We start from the raw sequence: 16,930 nt of genomic DNA, 5'->3' as shown, positions 1-16,930 counted from the left end.
GCCTTCAATTTACAAGAGACACATTGGTCTAAAACCTGTTATTAATCTTGACTAGAGTAGACCCATTGAATCATTGCAATTTATCTAGGTGTACATATTGTTATTATTAATAATAACTTTATTACGGCCATTTGGCCAGCACATATTGTTATTATTATGTTCGTCTCACCTACATAATGACTGTCAATAAGACAGGAAGTAAATTGTTAGATGAAAGTTAGTATATAAATGTAGCAAACAGAAACAGAAATAAAATTGTTTGATAACCCACAATGCAACAGAAACTTCTGGACATATATTTTTCCAACCAGGCCTTCAATTTACACGTTGGTCAAAATCCTGACTAGAGTAGACCCACTGAAACATTGCAATTTATCTGTGTGCTAACTCATTGTGCAACAAAGGAGTAAATAAGGCCCAAAACAGACAGGCCAAATAGATTGGTTTTCGGCTGCTTTGGGGGCATGGCATTTAGATGACGCATGCCTTCGACGTAGCCAGAAACCACTCTGAAGCTGTCTAACATGGTCCAAAGCCACCTGCAAAAGAAGTGAATTTAATCCTCATCTGTTGGCGATCCATTCAGGAGTGGGCCAGCCAGTCACCACAGTCCCAGGCCAACTGGGGCTGCAGTGGCCTTGGGCTGTTCATTTTGGCCCATCTGTTTTGACCTTAAGTCTACTCTAGTTGGAATTAACCAACTGAATTCCAGCCAATAGCCCAATATTAACTGATTTAATTACTCAATCTATTGTGTTTGAAGCTTGTGAACACTGGAAGTCTATATAGCTGTTTGTTTTTTATTGCCTGGGTGGTAACTGCTTTATTCTTAGGTAAGTAATGGCAGGTATGGATCTTACCATACCGCTACATAATAGGATTCATCAGTTTATAACACCAGCATAATTCCACCAGAATGATAACCAAACTAGAATCTAGAGCAAATCTTCCATGGATCTTGAAAGGTTTGGTGGCATTTTAGATTCATACTTCCTATTTTTGTCCCTATAACACACATACACATGCGCCACCCAACTGACAAGTGCCCTAAGGATGATTTATAACAACATAAATCCAAAATAACAACAGTAGCATGTGCAGTTGTGGTTCAGGAGATGTGCTGGATAAAGTCCTTGGCCTGAAACCACTCAACTGAAGTAACTTCAAAGACAGAACCAACAGGACTGAAATCCATTGCTTGAGAATCCGGAACCTACACACACACATATGCATAGACATCCTTTTAGATCACAGGCAGATATCCTGTTTCCAACATCTATAAATGTCTAATTAACAATTTGAAAGCTGCTCTGATAGCCTTTTGGCTGAAGAGCAGGGTATAAATAAATTATCATCATCATCATCATCATCATCATCACCATCATCATCTACTTTTCTAATTTCTTGTCAAAACCAAACCGAATGGTTCTCCCAATCTCTAACTGCAGTCACTTGTCCACATTACTTAATGAAAGAGCCCAGCTGGGGCTTGGTGATTAGCTTTAACCTTCTCCCCTTGCCATTTCCCCAGTTTCCTCCACAGCTGCCATTTGCAAGAAAAACACTGGGTACAATTCTAGAGGCTAACTGCACCTAATCTTTAACATAAATCTGTGGACAGAACAACTATGGCTATTCCAATGTATAAATATGTGGTGGGCAAAGTGTGGCCCATAAGCTGTATGTATCTCACAAGGTCCCCCCAAAAAGGGATGCTCCCCCTCCCTCACACACAAATCACTCAAAATGGATAACTCTCACAACTCTCACAACCCCCCATTAAAAAAACATGTCCCAATACCTTTTCTAAAATCAAAAATAAAATTAGCTGATCATGAAAGTGCCATTATTTGTGGTCACATTGGGTGTTACCATGTGGTCAACCAGGGCAGCCGATGGCAAAATGCATTTGCCCATCCCTGAACTGTCCTGTGAATGGAACAAAAACAAAACGAGGGGGAGATTGGAGTTCTCATAAGACTGGACCTCTACATTTGCCACGGCAATATAATGCATATTGTTATCAATATGTTCTTGTAACCTACATATTGACTGTCAACAGGGCAAGAAGTAAATTGGATCTAGCACTAAGCCTTTGCATTTTATGCAAAGAGAGGCTTATGTTGGTACACAGGGCATTTGGATTTTGAAGAGAACGTATAGAGGAGAGTGACAGTAAACAACTCATTTGAATAGGCCATTTGAGATGCAGGATCAAAGGTTTTTGCATATTCCCATACAGCTGTTACAAAGGTTGTTCCTCCTGCCTTGCATTTTTCCAACTCACAGAGGATTGTATTGGGGGGGGGGGGGGGGGATAGAGCTGAGATCAAAGTTTTGAAGTTGCAGCTAGAATCCAAGCAGCCAAAAACAACAACGTTTTGAAGTACACACCAAGAAGCTTAAAATAAATACATTAAAATTGTGCAAGAGCTTTGTGTTTTTACCTCTAGTGTTTCTGCTCATTTTCTAGGATGGTTAAGAATCTAGACTTCATGGTTTATAAATTTGAAAACTATGGGAAAGAATTCATCAAGAAACAGAAGATGAGCCCAGATGCATACATCCAAGTGGCACTCCAGCTGGCATTTTATAGGTATGCAAACCCAAAGCAAATTAGCTCTTGTCAGCCAGGGACTTCTGGGCAAAACTTAGGGGAGCCCAAGGCAAGAAAGTCACAGTGGAGACTTTTCTTCATTGCAAAAGGATTCCACTTTCATGTTCACCTTTAGAGGGACAGAGGACCAAATGAGATGTGATGTGATTTCGTAATTTAGCAATATGTGTAAATAGCAGCCAATTGGAGGTGGTCCAGGACATCCAATTCAGGACCCAGAAAAGGCTTTATGCTTGTCCTACTCCACTTCAGTCCTGCTCCAGATTCAGTCCTGCAAGAAAAAAATGAGATCCTGTTGAAAAATTAGCCACAGGTTGAAACCCTTAGTAAATTTTTCAGTACAAGATTTTAAGTCTTTATGTCATTAGTTTATGGATTTCCCAACCTCTAACCCACATTTCTGGTTTTTGTTTGGAGAAGTGAGTGAATAATCCAGTTACATCAGAATACCATGCAAATTGGACTAAATGTGACAGAGGAAAGATGTCAAATGGACCAGGAGCCTAATTCCTTCTATCCCTGCCCCCACTTGTTCCACCTTTATCATATTCTAGCCATGAAATCTCTCATTTAACTGCCTACTTTGGGGAGGCAGCCATTGTGGGTAGTGCTATGGGAGTGTGTGGTTTTTACTGTATTAAAGTCTATGAAGATTTCCATTTTGTCTTCACTGAAATTCTGTGAGATCAGCTTGGCTGATCCTAATGTCATTCAGTGATTTCATGTCTGAGTAGGGATTTGAACCCAGTCTTCTTCATGGGGTGTAACTAGATATATCATATATATGTTGTATCACAACATAATCAGTGTGCTGCTAATTTCTTTTAAGTGGTCATGTGAACTGCTCTCAGACATGTTATTGTTACTGTTGTTGTCATCTTTATTTATACTCCACGTTTTTCACAAAAGTGGAACTGAAGGCAGTTTACAAATTGAAATCAGAGCAATGCAGTGAAAAAACATACAAAAGATCAACATAAATTAAACTATTTGAATTATTGGGGAAAAAGTTATGACATAGAATTTACAGGTGTCCCCTGCTTATTTGACAGTTTAGGAACTAAAGCACTGCCAAAAACCAGAAATCATTGAAATGAAGAACCCAGTCTCTTTTTTTTTAGCTTGCAAATGCATTGTGACCATTGACAAACATAACTCCCTCCCTCTCTCTCTCCCTCTCTCTCTCCATATATATATATATATATATATATATATATATATATATTGTGAATGCATGCAAAAATGTGTGGAAAGTCATTGAAACATGATGAAATAGGTTGTGTAAAGGAGTGGGCCACATGTTAAATGTATGGGATCTGATTATAATTGAAAAGGGTTGAAAGAGTGGATCATTGAAAAGCGGACTGTTGAAAAGCAAGGGATGCTTGTAATATAATTTTAAAACTGTACAATTCAAACAATACAACACCCTCTTAAAAGCCTTTTCTTTAAAAAAAAGCTATCAGAATTGTTTTTAAAAATACATTTTGCCTCCTGATGAAAGGACAGCAAGGAGGGAGGCATTCTGCTTCTCTGGCAAGGGTGATCAAGGGCCTAAGGTCAGTCACCATAAAGGCCATATCTTTAGTCCCCATCAGCCATGCTTGGGAAGGTGGTGGGACTGAGAGAAAGACCTTTCCTGTTGATCTCTGGGCCCAGGCAGACTCATACTGTCACATAGCCTGGACCTAAGCTGTACATGGCTTTTTAAATAACTGGCATTTTGAATTGACCCCCCCCCCCCCCAAAAAAAAAAAAAAAACAGACTGGCAGCCAACAAAACTCTTGTAGGAGAGGAGTTATATAGTGTTGGCATGTATGTACAGAAAGAAAAATGGGTAGAATTCAGCAACATAGCCTTGTCAGTCTGAAATATCAGTATGCAAAAGGATCTTGTAACACTTTAGCGGAGTGAAAGAAGTTGTAGTATAAGCTTTCATTGACTTGGTCGACTTCCTCAGTTGCAACATCTCAGATGCATCTTAGGAAGTAGACCAAGTCTACAAAAGCTTATGCTACAACTTCTTTCACACAGTTAATCTCAAAGGTGCTACAAGATCCCTCTGCATTAAGAGAAAAGTATTTATGAGGAAATTACATATCTGATAGTATGGAGCCAGTTGACTACATTGACATGGCTATTGTCTCACACTATATAGTGACACTATAAAGTGGATCTCACTTTAATAAAATGCTTAAAGTAGAAGACTGCATATTTTTCACCTTCTCTCTACCCCCATTTCTATCGTCCTCCAATTGTGACTTTTTGAAAAGGGCAGCCTCCTCTGTCCATGGAGGTTCTTATACATGTTTGAGAATCCTCAGTGTTCCCATTGGTCTGGAAAGCCTTCGTGGGAAGAGAAGCCTTTCTGCTTGAGAAAGTGATCCTCTACATGTGAAGGGCAATAGAGATGAAAACATGGAGATAAGGCCAGTACGTCTCCACTCATGTTTAATGTTTCATCAGTACACAACTGTTAACATTTGAATAGGCCTAGAGAGAAGCCCTATGCACACTGCAGTTATAGCAGTTTGAGACCACTTTAAATTCCATGGCTCCATCCTAGGTAATCCTGGGATTTGTAATTATGTGAAATGTTCAGAATTCTCTTCTAAAGAGGTCCAGTGCCTTCCCCAGCTACAAATCCCAGGATTCCATAGGATGCAGCCATGGCAATTAAGGACCTCAAAAGGAGACAAGTAGCTTAGGAGAAAGGGGAAAGCAGACGTGAAGTCAGACCAGGCAGAAAGTATCAGTAGATTGATGGGAATGTAACAGAGGACACAGTTCAAAGGGGAAACACACAAGGGAATCCCAGCTATCTCTTTTTATCTCTGTCACCCCCTGTAGGTACATAGGTGGTGGTGCAAGTGTGGGGCTGACTTTTCCACCTCCAAGAGGTAGGATCATTCTCACCACTTCTGGCCTATTTGCAATTAACATCTGCAGGCCAGCAATGATTTAGATCAGGCAACGGAAAAAAACAGTACACCCACTATCAGTCATATAAACCCACTCGGCATTAACAAGCTGAAGAATAATAGGGCCTAATTAGCAGATGAATCCTGAGTACAGATGGAAGCAGCTTATCCTCGTTGCCATTAGATTCTGAATAGTAGCAAACTTTCATGCTTAAAGGATCATGAATATAATGGGCAAATTAAATGAGAGACCCTGGAGCCAAGTAAAAAATTAGCTTTATTAGATGGAAATCATTTGTCAGTGTAGTATTAAAAAGGTGCAGTGGGAGGGGGAATAGAATGGAAGATGGAGGTGAACAAAGGACATTCTTCAGAATGAAGGTGCTCCCCCACAACTTTGCTACATAATCCCGGTTCAGTAGCAGTTCTCACAAATGGCTTCAAAATCCTCTTTAATTGGCCTGAGGAAAACATCAGTGTTTAAAAGAAAAATGGCAAACATTTCCAAATGTTGTTCTACATGGAGGTTTTTCACCATGAGATGCATATGTGAAACTGCAACCTGTTCCACATGATGAAAGTATGATAACCTGGCCACATTTTAGCCTTTGTAGAAAATATTCCAGTAAGGCCAAACACCACCATAGTAATGTGATATCCAGAACAAGGGAGAGGGAACCTACACTTTTGAGACTATAACTCCCAGAATCCTCCAGGGAACCACACTGGGTGGATGATATGAGTGTTGTTGTCCAAAACAGTAACTTTTCCAAGCTCTGGTAGTGTTTAGATGCAATGGACAAACTGGGAAGTAGGATAACGATGCAATAGGTTATTTATATATGTTTCCTAGGGCTCATCTATACTGGGTAGAATACTTTGGGCTGTTGCTGGAAGATTCTGGGCCCATAGCTGTCCAGATTCCACCCATTACCTCCCTACTCCTTAGTGGCACCAGATGGCTATTTGCACATGCATCCCGTTGTGCCTGCTGGTGCTGGTACCATTGGCACAAGTTGCGCCCTCTGAGTTTGGAAACAATGCACCCAGCATCAATCGCATGGCTGGGTACCTCAGCGGGTGTGACAGTGGCACCAGGCGGCACAGTAGGATACATGTGTAAATGGCTGTCCACCACATCTATTAAGTGCTCCAGGTTTTACTGCAAAATCCTGAAGAAAAGGTGAGTTTTTAAAATGTGATTTAGAAAGGGACAAGGTGGATTCATTGTGGAACTGGCCTTCCCTCATGAAGACAGTCTACACTTGAATCAGGGATTTGGCCCTGTGCTGTGTAGACACTGCCAAGGCAGGAAAAGTGGGGCATCTAGGCAGTACTTCTTTTAGGATCTTTCTGACCTGTATTGACCCGTATGTAAGTTGATCCAAGATTTTAGGATCAATTTTGGTGTATAAATTTCTCGATTTATAGCTGCGTATATACAATACATTTATAGCCCCTGGGGATTTTTGCTGCTCTTTTTAAATAAAACCAGTTGTGATCCTGTTAGGAAATGTTCAATGGCACAATGATGTCATTACATGGCGCAAAACAAAACTTTCCTTGAGCGTATAGCAAACAACTGTTCTACTAATAGTAATGTCAGACTTAATGGATTAATTTGTTAGTTTTCTACAAATAAATTAAACTGTATGTGCACCAATCCCAAATGGTTTTAAGGGCCTGTCATTCCTACACTTCATATAGAAGTCTATTTGGTAAAAAGAAGAGGAATATTTATTACATTATATTAATATATTATATTAAATTATATTATATTAATTATACCAGAGCAGTGAAGCAAAAGAGAAACCGAGATGGGATATTTGTTTTATTTTCCAGAGAGGAAAAAATAATCACTACTCATTTTCCCCTGTAGATTGCATGGGAGACTTGTTCCTACCTATGAAAGTGCATCCATACGCCGGTTTGAAGAGGGAAGAGTAGACAACATTCGGTCTGCAACTCCAGAAGCATTAGCTTTTGCCAAAGGGATGATAGATAAAAAACCATCCCTACAGGTTTGTGGATGCCATTGTTGTCCCTATCATCATCAGCCATCCAAGTACCTGTCAGACTACTACCTGCCCTAGGTTTGGGGACAGTTGGAAAAGGAGGATCCTTCTCACCCCTGTCCATTCTCTATCTATCTGTTGTCTTTGTTTGGGCCCAGCCTAAATAGCTTTCTGGAGAGGGAAAGGATGGAATGAAGGCTGCTTCTTCTCTAGTTATTGCTTGATTATTCAGAAAGGAGAGGAAAACAGGAAGAAAAGGCAAGAACGGAAAGTAGCAGGTCCAGAGGCTACTGGAGTCCTCTAAAGAAATATGGGCCTCAGCAACAGTGCCAACCCCAATGACAGATCAGGGGCATAATGAATCCTTTTTCTACCTGCAGTTTTTTAGCGCCAAATTGCATTGCCCACGCATGCATGTGCTTCCTTGCCATCTCATTCTCTCTCTCATTCATACACATGCATGTGCGTTCATGCACGTATATAGATGCAAATGCAAGGATGCATCCAGGATCTGGCAGGAAAGAAACAGCTTAGTGCAGAAAAATGGAAGACAAACCAGCAAAAAGTTCAGTATGTGCACAGGTGCCCACCCATCATACTGTACAAAATTGCAGTCTTCCAAAGCTGCTTTGCTTCCCCAAAACATCCTCCCAGTGCATAGTTATGCACATTTATAATAAAGCATGCACTTTGTCCCTATGTAAAGCAATTCAGCACTACTCAATTTACAAATGAACTCAGCAGGGTGTTCTAATTGAGCTGGTTCTGTACCCACTCTCACTATTAATTTTTCTTTGGTAATTATCCCATGTCTCCTCCTAGCATTTGAAGTCATAAAACTATTCTAGCTTTTAAAAAAATCCTATAAGGTTCTCTTTAAACATTTCCACGTCTTTTACATGGAAGATAATTGTTTCTAAGAGACACAGTGGCATGAGAGAGGCACTGTTGTTCACACTTCTTTCAGCCAGGTGTTGTATGATTTAAAGCAGGAGCGAGGAAAGTGTGGCTTTTCTCCACTTTTACATCCTCACATCTCCTGGGAGTCTCACCAAAGCCCTCTAAATACCCTCCTAAAACCCCTGGTTATAATTGAGCTGATCTGGGGCAATTTTTCACCTGAAAAGAGTCTAAAATTAAAGAAAACCACCCATAAGTACAGTGTGCTGTTTTTTTCACCCACCCATAACCTCCCAAGTTAAACCCTGTCAGATTCCTATTTTTCAAAATGGCAAAATCCAAGATTTCCCATTCTGTTTTAGAAATATCACACTATCGTGCAAAACCTGAGAAGATAATGGAATGAACAGTGTACCATGACGATTTCTTTGTTATCCTGTCTGCCTCTAGCTTCATGCTGGATATTTGATACTCTATGATCAGTGGTTTTTTGTGAGTTTTTCGGGCTATGTGGCCATGTTCCAGAAAAGTTTCTTCCTGACGTTTCACCAGTATCTATGGCTGAAATTTGAAATTTTAGTTTTTATATTTTTGGGGCCTCTCCTTTCTCCTCCCACTAAGCTTCACCCCACTCTCACTATCTCTTAAAGCATTTTAAAGGGAAGCAGATGATTGCCACAGCCTGTTTCTGCCAAAAGGTAGATGTTTGAAGAGCAATGGTGTCACCTACCTCTTAGAGTGTCACCTGGTGTGGTCCACTTCCCTGCAGTCCCCTAGTGCACCACTGAGTAATGTTGAACTGGTTGTATTGCTACTGGTAACATGTTACCCTCACACCCTGCACATACTCTCTAATGTTCACAGATGAAAGCCAGGAGCCATGTAGTCAAACAACATCAGAAGGTGGCTTTGTCACCAGAATTGCAAACGTTAATGAGGAAGAACACACAAAGAGAGGCTGCAGCAGGTTTCTTTTGCTTGAGCCTACTCAGAAGGACAAGAGTCTTCCCTTCCTCTCCTCTCCTTCCCACTGAGTAAATTGAGTGCAAACTACTTTTGTACCTTATAGCAATAGCAGCAGTAGCAGCTTCATTTATATACCACTTCATACTGGACTAAGAAGTCTCTAAGCAGTTTACAACTGTAAGTTAATTGCCCCAACAAGCTGGGTACTCATTTTAGCAACCTCAGAAAGATGCAAGCCTGAGTCGAGCTAGTATTGCACTCGCAACCTTATGGTTTTGAGTGAGGGGCTGCAGTACAGTACTCAGTTTGCAGCAACTGAGGTAAGCTGAGGACAAAGGGGGAAAGTGGGAAGAGAACTAGGGACATTATAGAAGCACCTGAAATAGTGGGAAGTCAGAGGATTAATGAGGACTGTCCCTACCAAATTAGGACAGTTGGATTGTGGGTCCATACAGTCCACAAATTATTTTGGGAGGAGCAAATCAGATGAGTTAACAAAAATTAAAGCTTTCAAGAATTCCTATTGGGGAGCAAGCCCACTAAATATATTGGTTCCTTTTGAAGCATTAATCAGCTTGTGCTCATAAGTAGTCTAACCATACACAGTGTTGTGTTGCCGAAGTTTATCCCCATTAAATGGTGGAAGTATTTCTTTCAAAAGGTTCTATTTCTTTTCTGTTCACCTACAGGACTCTGAGAAAATGCAGAGATTTAAGGATGCTATAACAGCTCAGACCAATTACACTATTTTGGTAAGCAAAATATGAATCCCTCTTGATTTTTAGGAAAATATTCATTATAAATAAACAGTATAGTACAGTCATAAAATTAAATACCTTCCTTTTTACAGAGTCAGATGCTGGACTACCACATTCCTATATTTGCACAGCTACCGGCTTCATTCTATATATATATTTACACAAAACAAGAAATAAATACACACAAAAATCCTTGCCCAGTGTGGATTTTGTTAATGGCTTTATACATCCCAGAACTGCTATATAAGTATCACCTAGTATCCAGATTGTGATGTTTGTGTAAAATGGGCCCCAAAATCGTTGCATTTAAAGGTGTTCATTAGCAAGCATATAATTTGTGTTACGAAGGACACTGTAGACAACTCTAAGTATGAAATATGAAGATGCGTGAACAAAAAATAGTAACCATTTATTTTCATTTGACATCCCTAGGTCATCTGTAATAACCTTCTGAGGTTTCATCTCTGTTTTAAGATAAAATGACCATTTGCAGTACTAATAATTTAGAACCAAGCTACACACAAGCACCAGGATGGTGTGGTGCTGCTTAAATGTAATATGGCAATGAATGCTTTGTACTGAATTCTTTGTGGATGCTCACAAAATCATACTGATAGTGGAAGGTAGTGCATTTTGTGGAGCTAAATGTCAATTGTTGGGGTATTTAGAGATTTTTGTATGTTCAGTTTTAACTGATGACATTCCACAGGTATTTTATTCTTGAAATATAACATTTAAAAATAATTATGAACTGCATTGAATGTTTGTAGACTGAAGCCCCCAGCATTTCTTACCTGCATCTGTGCTGGCTAAGGCTGTTCAGACTTGCAGTCCAATAACATCTGGTAGCTGCATGACCCTTAATATGTACATTTTATGACCTAAAGAAGCTTCTAATTCCTCAGTCTGGAGGCATAAACAAACAATAATTTGGCAAAAGAATATAAGGGAATTACAGTAGGTGTTAAGTTAAGAACCAGCCAGGAATTATAACATTGGCTGGTTGTATAGCACCATCTTTAATTAATTAATTAATAATTGAATTCTGGAATTAAGTTAGCAGTGATTTTTTTTCACTTTGCTTAAAAAATAAATTTGTCCCCTTTTCAAACTGAATTGGTGGCTTCACTGATTTTAAGTCATTCGAGGTTACCTCTGAGTGCAACTATTTGGATGCAACCCGTATCCAGTGTGTCCCGAAGATCCTCTGTCTTGGAGCCTTTGGGAATTAAATCCAATGTAACTCAAATGGAGTGAAAATCCCAACTAGTGCAGCTGCACTGATTTGTGCTATTATGCAAACAATTGTGCAATTTGGTGGTAGCAAGCACTTGGTACAACCACTTGTCAGTCACTTCCCCAATCTCTGGTGCAATTACTTTTACCATCATTTTGCACAACTGATTTTGCAAACTATACTGTGCCACCCTTGCGCTAATACCACAAATTTACAACCACTAGTGCAAAATGTCTTGCATTAGCCCAATAACATCATTGGATACAGGCCTCTGAATCTATATACACTTAGCATCAATACTGTTGCTATCAGATCATTTACTTGGTCCTAAATTTAGTATGAAAATTAACAATGACAAATCCCTGTGCTTTGGAGTTAAGGGTCATTGCTAAAAGCAAATAATTAATGGTACTTTATTCAATAGACAGAGAAATGTAATTCTTTTAGACACCATAAATTCCATGTCAACTTTGATCATTTATATATATATATATATTTATAAATTTTATTAAGTAATTTAAAAAGTAGTTCCAAGAAATAAGAAAACATCATGTTACAGACTGCATTTAAAAATGTACACACTTTCAAACTTTGTTATACATTTTTTCTGGTTGTCTCTATTATACTTCCTTAACCACTGAGTTCCTCCGATCTATCTCTATATAATTATATTACTGAACTCTTAAAAATCCCACTTATTTTTACCATTAATTTCCTAATGTTAATTTCTAATTTCTAATTTTCCCTTAAATGTTTTACAGTTATTAGCTTAACTACAATATTCATTTACTTCTTTTCTATAAAACTCTTTATGTTGCTATACGGTACTAACAATTCTAATATTATTTAAACATACTTAGTTATTCATCCTATGTTATTATAGTTACATCTTAAGCACACACTATGTCACTTGTTTTCCAGGGCTAGATGAATTTCTCCAACTCTTTCATTTTTCATATAATCTTTCCACATTTCCCAGTTTCTATAAAAGTCTCTTAACAAGCCATTTTTTACTAAGCATGAAAGTTTCTCCATTTCGTAGAAATCCATCATTTTCAGTTGCCATTCCTCCAAAGAAAGACCTTCTTTTTTCCAATACCTGGCGAACACTGTCCTTGCTGCTACTATTGCATATGTTAAAGTTTTCCCTTCTTTTCTTCCCAATTTTAAGCTGTCCATCATGTTCAAGAGATAGATTTTTGGATTTGGCCTTTCTCCAATTTTATATATTTTCTTTAATTCTACATGTATACTTTTCCAAAATTTCTTGGCTTTACCACAATTCCACCACATATGCAAATAACTTCCTACTTCCTTTTGGCATTTCCAGCATGTGTTTTTATTTTTCATTTATATTTTTAATTAGTTTCAAAAGCTCACTTTTTAAAATGTTTATAGCTTGTCTGTTGGACGTGAATAATGACAAATTAAAGACAGAAAACAAATTAAAAACTCCTCCAAACAGGACAAACATCTTGGGAGGTAGTGGTTTTTGTTGTGGTGATTTTTGAGGTTTTTTTAAAAAATTAATTTAATTTAATTTTAAAAAAAACCAATTTGTACTGACCTGGTCAATTTTCTGGCAATTTGAGGTTCCTTTTTAATTCTAAAGTATATTGGAACAAAAAAAAGTATCCTTCTCTTCTCCCCTTTTCTTCCTTCTTGCTGAGAATCCATGAAATTGCAAGACCTTATATTGCAAGAGCTCATGCTTCTTTAAACCTGTGTTACACAGATCAGCGGTCCATGGACTGTTGCCAATCTATGAACCATTAGATGTCAGTTCCTGGAGGGTTTCCAGGAAATAAAAAAAGCAATTGTAGTCAATGGGCACAAGTATGGTACCAGTCCCAGGCCTTTTGGGCAAAGATTTATTGGTCTTCTATATCAGATAGTTTAAAAGGAAGTATTTGCACCAATCTAGACCAGCCTTTGAACTGGTCACTACAGCCAGGCCTTTGACAGCTATGGGACCTACAACAATTAGTAGGTCCTGATTATCTCCAGTTTCTAATTCTGAGGGATTCAACATCTGTTCAAAGCACAAGAACAGGCAAACTGACTTGGATTTTCTTTGGGGTCATTCAGAAATTCCTAAATCAAATAACCTTCAGCTGAAGAATAAAAAATAAAATAGCCATCTCTCTTTAAAAAACAAAAACAATGTTAAAACCACAGTTTAAGGTTATTTAATTATCCCTTTGTTAGTGAAACAGCACTGTTAGATTAAACTTGTAGCCTTAAAAACATTAATTTATTTTTCCCCTCCCCTACATTGACTCATCTCTTATTTCGTTAGCCATCTCAGTCTCTTTCTCTTCAGACATGACATTAATCTAGGTTGGAAAAATGTCATTGCTAAGAGCCTTATAAATCATGTTGGATAGCGAAATATTTCCATTGATCCTCCAGTCCGTTCTTCTTGATGGGGAAGGAAACCATGGTGACCACGTCTAGGTTTTATGATCCTTCCTCACAACTCATGGAATATATGCACCACTGGACATGCCAGCATTAGTCCCCAGGGTGCTGTGTTTTCCTAATGAGCCATGAAAGGTTATTTACTCCTTGCCCTCAACATCATTCCTCTGCTTAGAGATCAGCAGAGAAGAGTCATTTCCCTTGGGCCACCTTCAGTTCATCTCCCTTTCTAAACACTGTGAATCTGGAAGTTCAGATTTTGCCCCTATTATAGCTCAAACTTCATTGGACAACCTCTGCCTCTGCAATATGGAAGTAATCATTCTGAGGCCTACCTTGCAGGGATGTTGCAAAGATTACAGAGAGAACATGCCCCCCCATATACACACACCTCACACAATGAAGTGAAGAGTGAGGCCAAGCTCGGTGGTCATACCCCTTCTATCACATTTCTATTGCCAGCTTCATCACCACCAGAGAATGAGTTGCAAGACTTGCAATTCATCTATTTGGGGAATAACAAGCCCATAGAGGTGGATCTTTATACCAGACTGGAAGAGACATAATTGCAAATCGTTGTAATGCTTGGTTACACTCTTGTGGCCGGAGAACCCTCAGACCGCATTTTCCCAGCTGTCTGCTTCACACCTTAGTCAAAATTGGCCACTATTACCATGATCATAACTTCCCCTCTCAACCTACTTTACCAGCCTTCAGTCAGATTCATGGGAAGAGGGAGATCCACTCTGATAGTGATAGTAGCTTGAGTAAATGATGTTACTGTCAGGTGGAGGGGTGGGGAGGTCAGGCCAGGAGAGGTTACTTAGGCCCTATACCAGTGGTTTTCAATCTCTGGTCCTCCAGATGTTTTTGACTTCATTTCCCAGATTCCCTCATCATTGGCCATGCTGGCAAAGGCTTCTGGGTGCTGAAGTCCAAAACAGCTGAAGGATCAAAGGTTGAGAACCTCTGCCCTATACAGACCGGAACTTTGGGTCAGCATAGAGGCAGAGTCGGGGCATAGGGTTCTCACAATGCATGCCTCGACTCTGCCCCCAGAATGCCATGAGGCTGCACACTGCTCCACATGGTGCATGGCATGACTGTGTTCCTCCCACACTGCACCCATATGACACAGCACCAAAAGAGTGCTGCATAGCTATGCCGCCATGGCTATTACACCCTTTCCATGGCACAAAAATGAGCCGCTTTTTGCTGCTCCTTTTCACACCCTGGAAAGACCCGATCGGGACCATGGTGTGAGGTTGCCGTGCCCTGATCCGGCCATGAAAGGGGTAGCTGGAGGCCGCCCCTTTGGGGCTGTATGTACAGCCCCTTAGTTAAGTATGCTTTATTAAGTAGCTGATACAGAATACTAGTGTTTGTAAACTACAGATTCCAGTTTCTGGGAACTTATTTCAAATCCACACAATCAAAAGCAACAATTCTCTGTTACCAGAGCTGGAATCTTCTGAATTTTGGTGTGTGTACATTCTCCTTATGGCCCCAAATGGATTCTACACTGGGCAGCCATGATCTCTGAGGCAAGTGGTCACGTCCACACTATCCCATAAGCTCATCAAACAAAAGAGTTTGGGAGTTGCAAATGAGAAACTTTGGCCTGGTACAGACGGGCCTCGTCTTGATGACGTGCTAGAGTTGCCTTGGGGCATTGCTTACAGATGCACCACAACCCTAGCACATCTTCCGTATGTCAAAATGGCAGTGCCCTGTACAGCTGGGCGCTGCCATTTTGACGTGACGGACACCTAGTGTCCACATGTCGCAGCACCATAATGACGTCGCGAGTGTGCCATGAGTGCACTGCAGTGTCATTATGGTGCTGCAGAAAGAACCCACTTTTTGCAGGTTCTTTTTGCTCCGCAAGGAAGCCACACAGTTTGTCCGCTGCGGTTTCCTCTTGGAGCAAACCAGGGCACTGGCAGACTGCCCTTTTGGGGCGGTCTGTACCAGGCCAGTAACACCTTCAAAGGCAGGAAGATAGGTGATTTAGGCAAAATGTTCTGCCGGAGAAACCCAATAAGACTGATTTACAACTTCATTCTCACCCCAGACATTGCCAGACCAAGCAATCTTTTACAATGTAGATTTGATTTCCCTTAATGTATGACGATCACTTTTGCCTTCAGACTAGTTTTGGCCTATAAAAGATCTCCAAAATCCTTTGTTAGTGGGCTAGTTGGAAGGCACAGGGACACTCTATCACTGTGAATTCTGACTGGTCCTGATACATCCATTCCCCCTCCACTCACCAGAATGGTCATGTCCCACTCCGTCCCCATCAAAATTGGACCCAGAATCAAGCCTTGTCTTGTGTAAGTATCGCTGTTAGTTCAGCCTCCAACTATTCCAAAGCTAATCCTTGATTTTCTTAGTCCTTCTATGTATGTGGATTGTGGCGTAGTTTTATCCGTTAATAAAAGAAAAACTTCATTTAGAGAATTCTGCCTCTGCGAAATTCCTATTATCTCTTTTATCTCGGTATACAGGTGGGAAACGATTCTACAAAGGTTTGCTTGTAGCATGACCCAGTAATTAACTGAGCTAATTAAAAATCCCCCTAGAGAGATTCATTGCTACATCTCAAAGTGTTTCATCCTTAGCCATAATACAATCTTGCTTCTGAAAGGATCAGTCTTGGTAGCTATGCAGGCCACATGATGTGCAAATTTGCTGTGCTTCAATGGACAAGTCATGACAGAAGTCAAAATCAATGGAAAAGGACCAGCATGGTATAATAATCTGAGTGGTAAACTAGGACTCTGGGAGATCAGGCTTGAATCCCCACTCAACCATGGAAATCCAGTATCAATGCACACTCTCTCAGCAAAAGGGGATGCCATTGTCAAAATTCCTATTAATAAATCTTGCCACAAAAACCCTAGGATAGGGCCAGTACTGTATAAGTTAAAGTTGGCCTGAACACACATAGCAGCAGCAGCAACAACAAAATCAATGGAAGAAGGGTTTCCCTCCCTACATCTTGGCTTTGAGAATCGTATAAGTGGCCACATTCTGCTGTGAAAACTTTAAAAGACATTTCAAGTGGTAGGGGGGCTGTTCGTGTGCTATC

General features: G+C 39.9%; 1 protein-coding gene across 2 annotated transcripts in view; it reads left to right on the top strand.

Annotated features, from left to right (window-relative positions):
• LOC149318881 (choline O-acetyltransferase-like) overlaps positions 1-16,930 on the top strand; it is a 69,286-nt gene that overhangs the window by 43,915 nt on the left and 8,441 nt on the right. Inside the window, exons 11-13 of one of the 2 annotated variants that reach the window (XM_089510626.1) lie at positions 2,474-2,596; positions 7,419-7,560; positions 10,110-10,172. In XM_089510626.1, coding sequence (XP_089366752.1) covers positions 2,474-2,596; positions 7,419-7,560; positions 10,110-10,172 — 328 coding nt within the window. The remainder of the gene's footprint in view (positions 1-2,473; positions 2,597-7,418; positions 7,561-10,109; positions 10,173-16,930) is intronic. The other variant, XM_089510627.1, reaches the window with a different exon arrangement.

This window comes from Sceloporus occidentalis, unplaced genomic scaffold (assembly GCF_023333645.1).
Source record: "Sceloporus occidentalis isolate IW3139 unplaced genomic scaffold, rSceOcc1.0.p SCAF_2, whole genome shotgun sequence".
Classification (NCBI taxonomy): Eukaryota; Metazoa; Chordata; class Lepidosauria; order Squamata; family Phrynosomatidae; genus Sceloporus; species Sceloporus occidentalis.
This window is presented reverse-complemented; position numbering and strand designations above follow the sequence as displayed.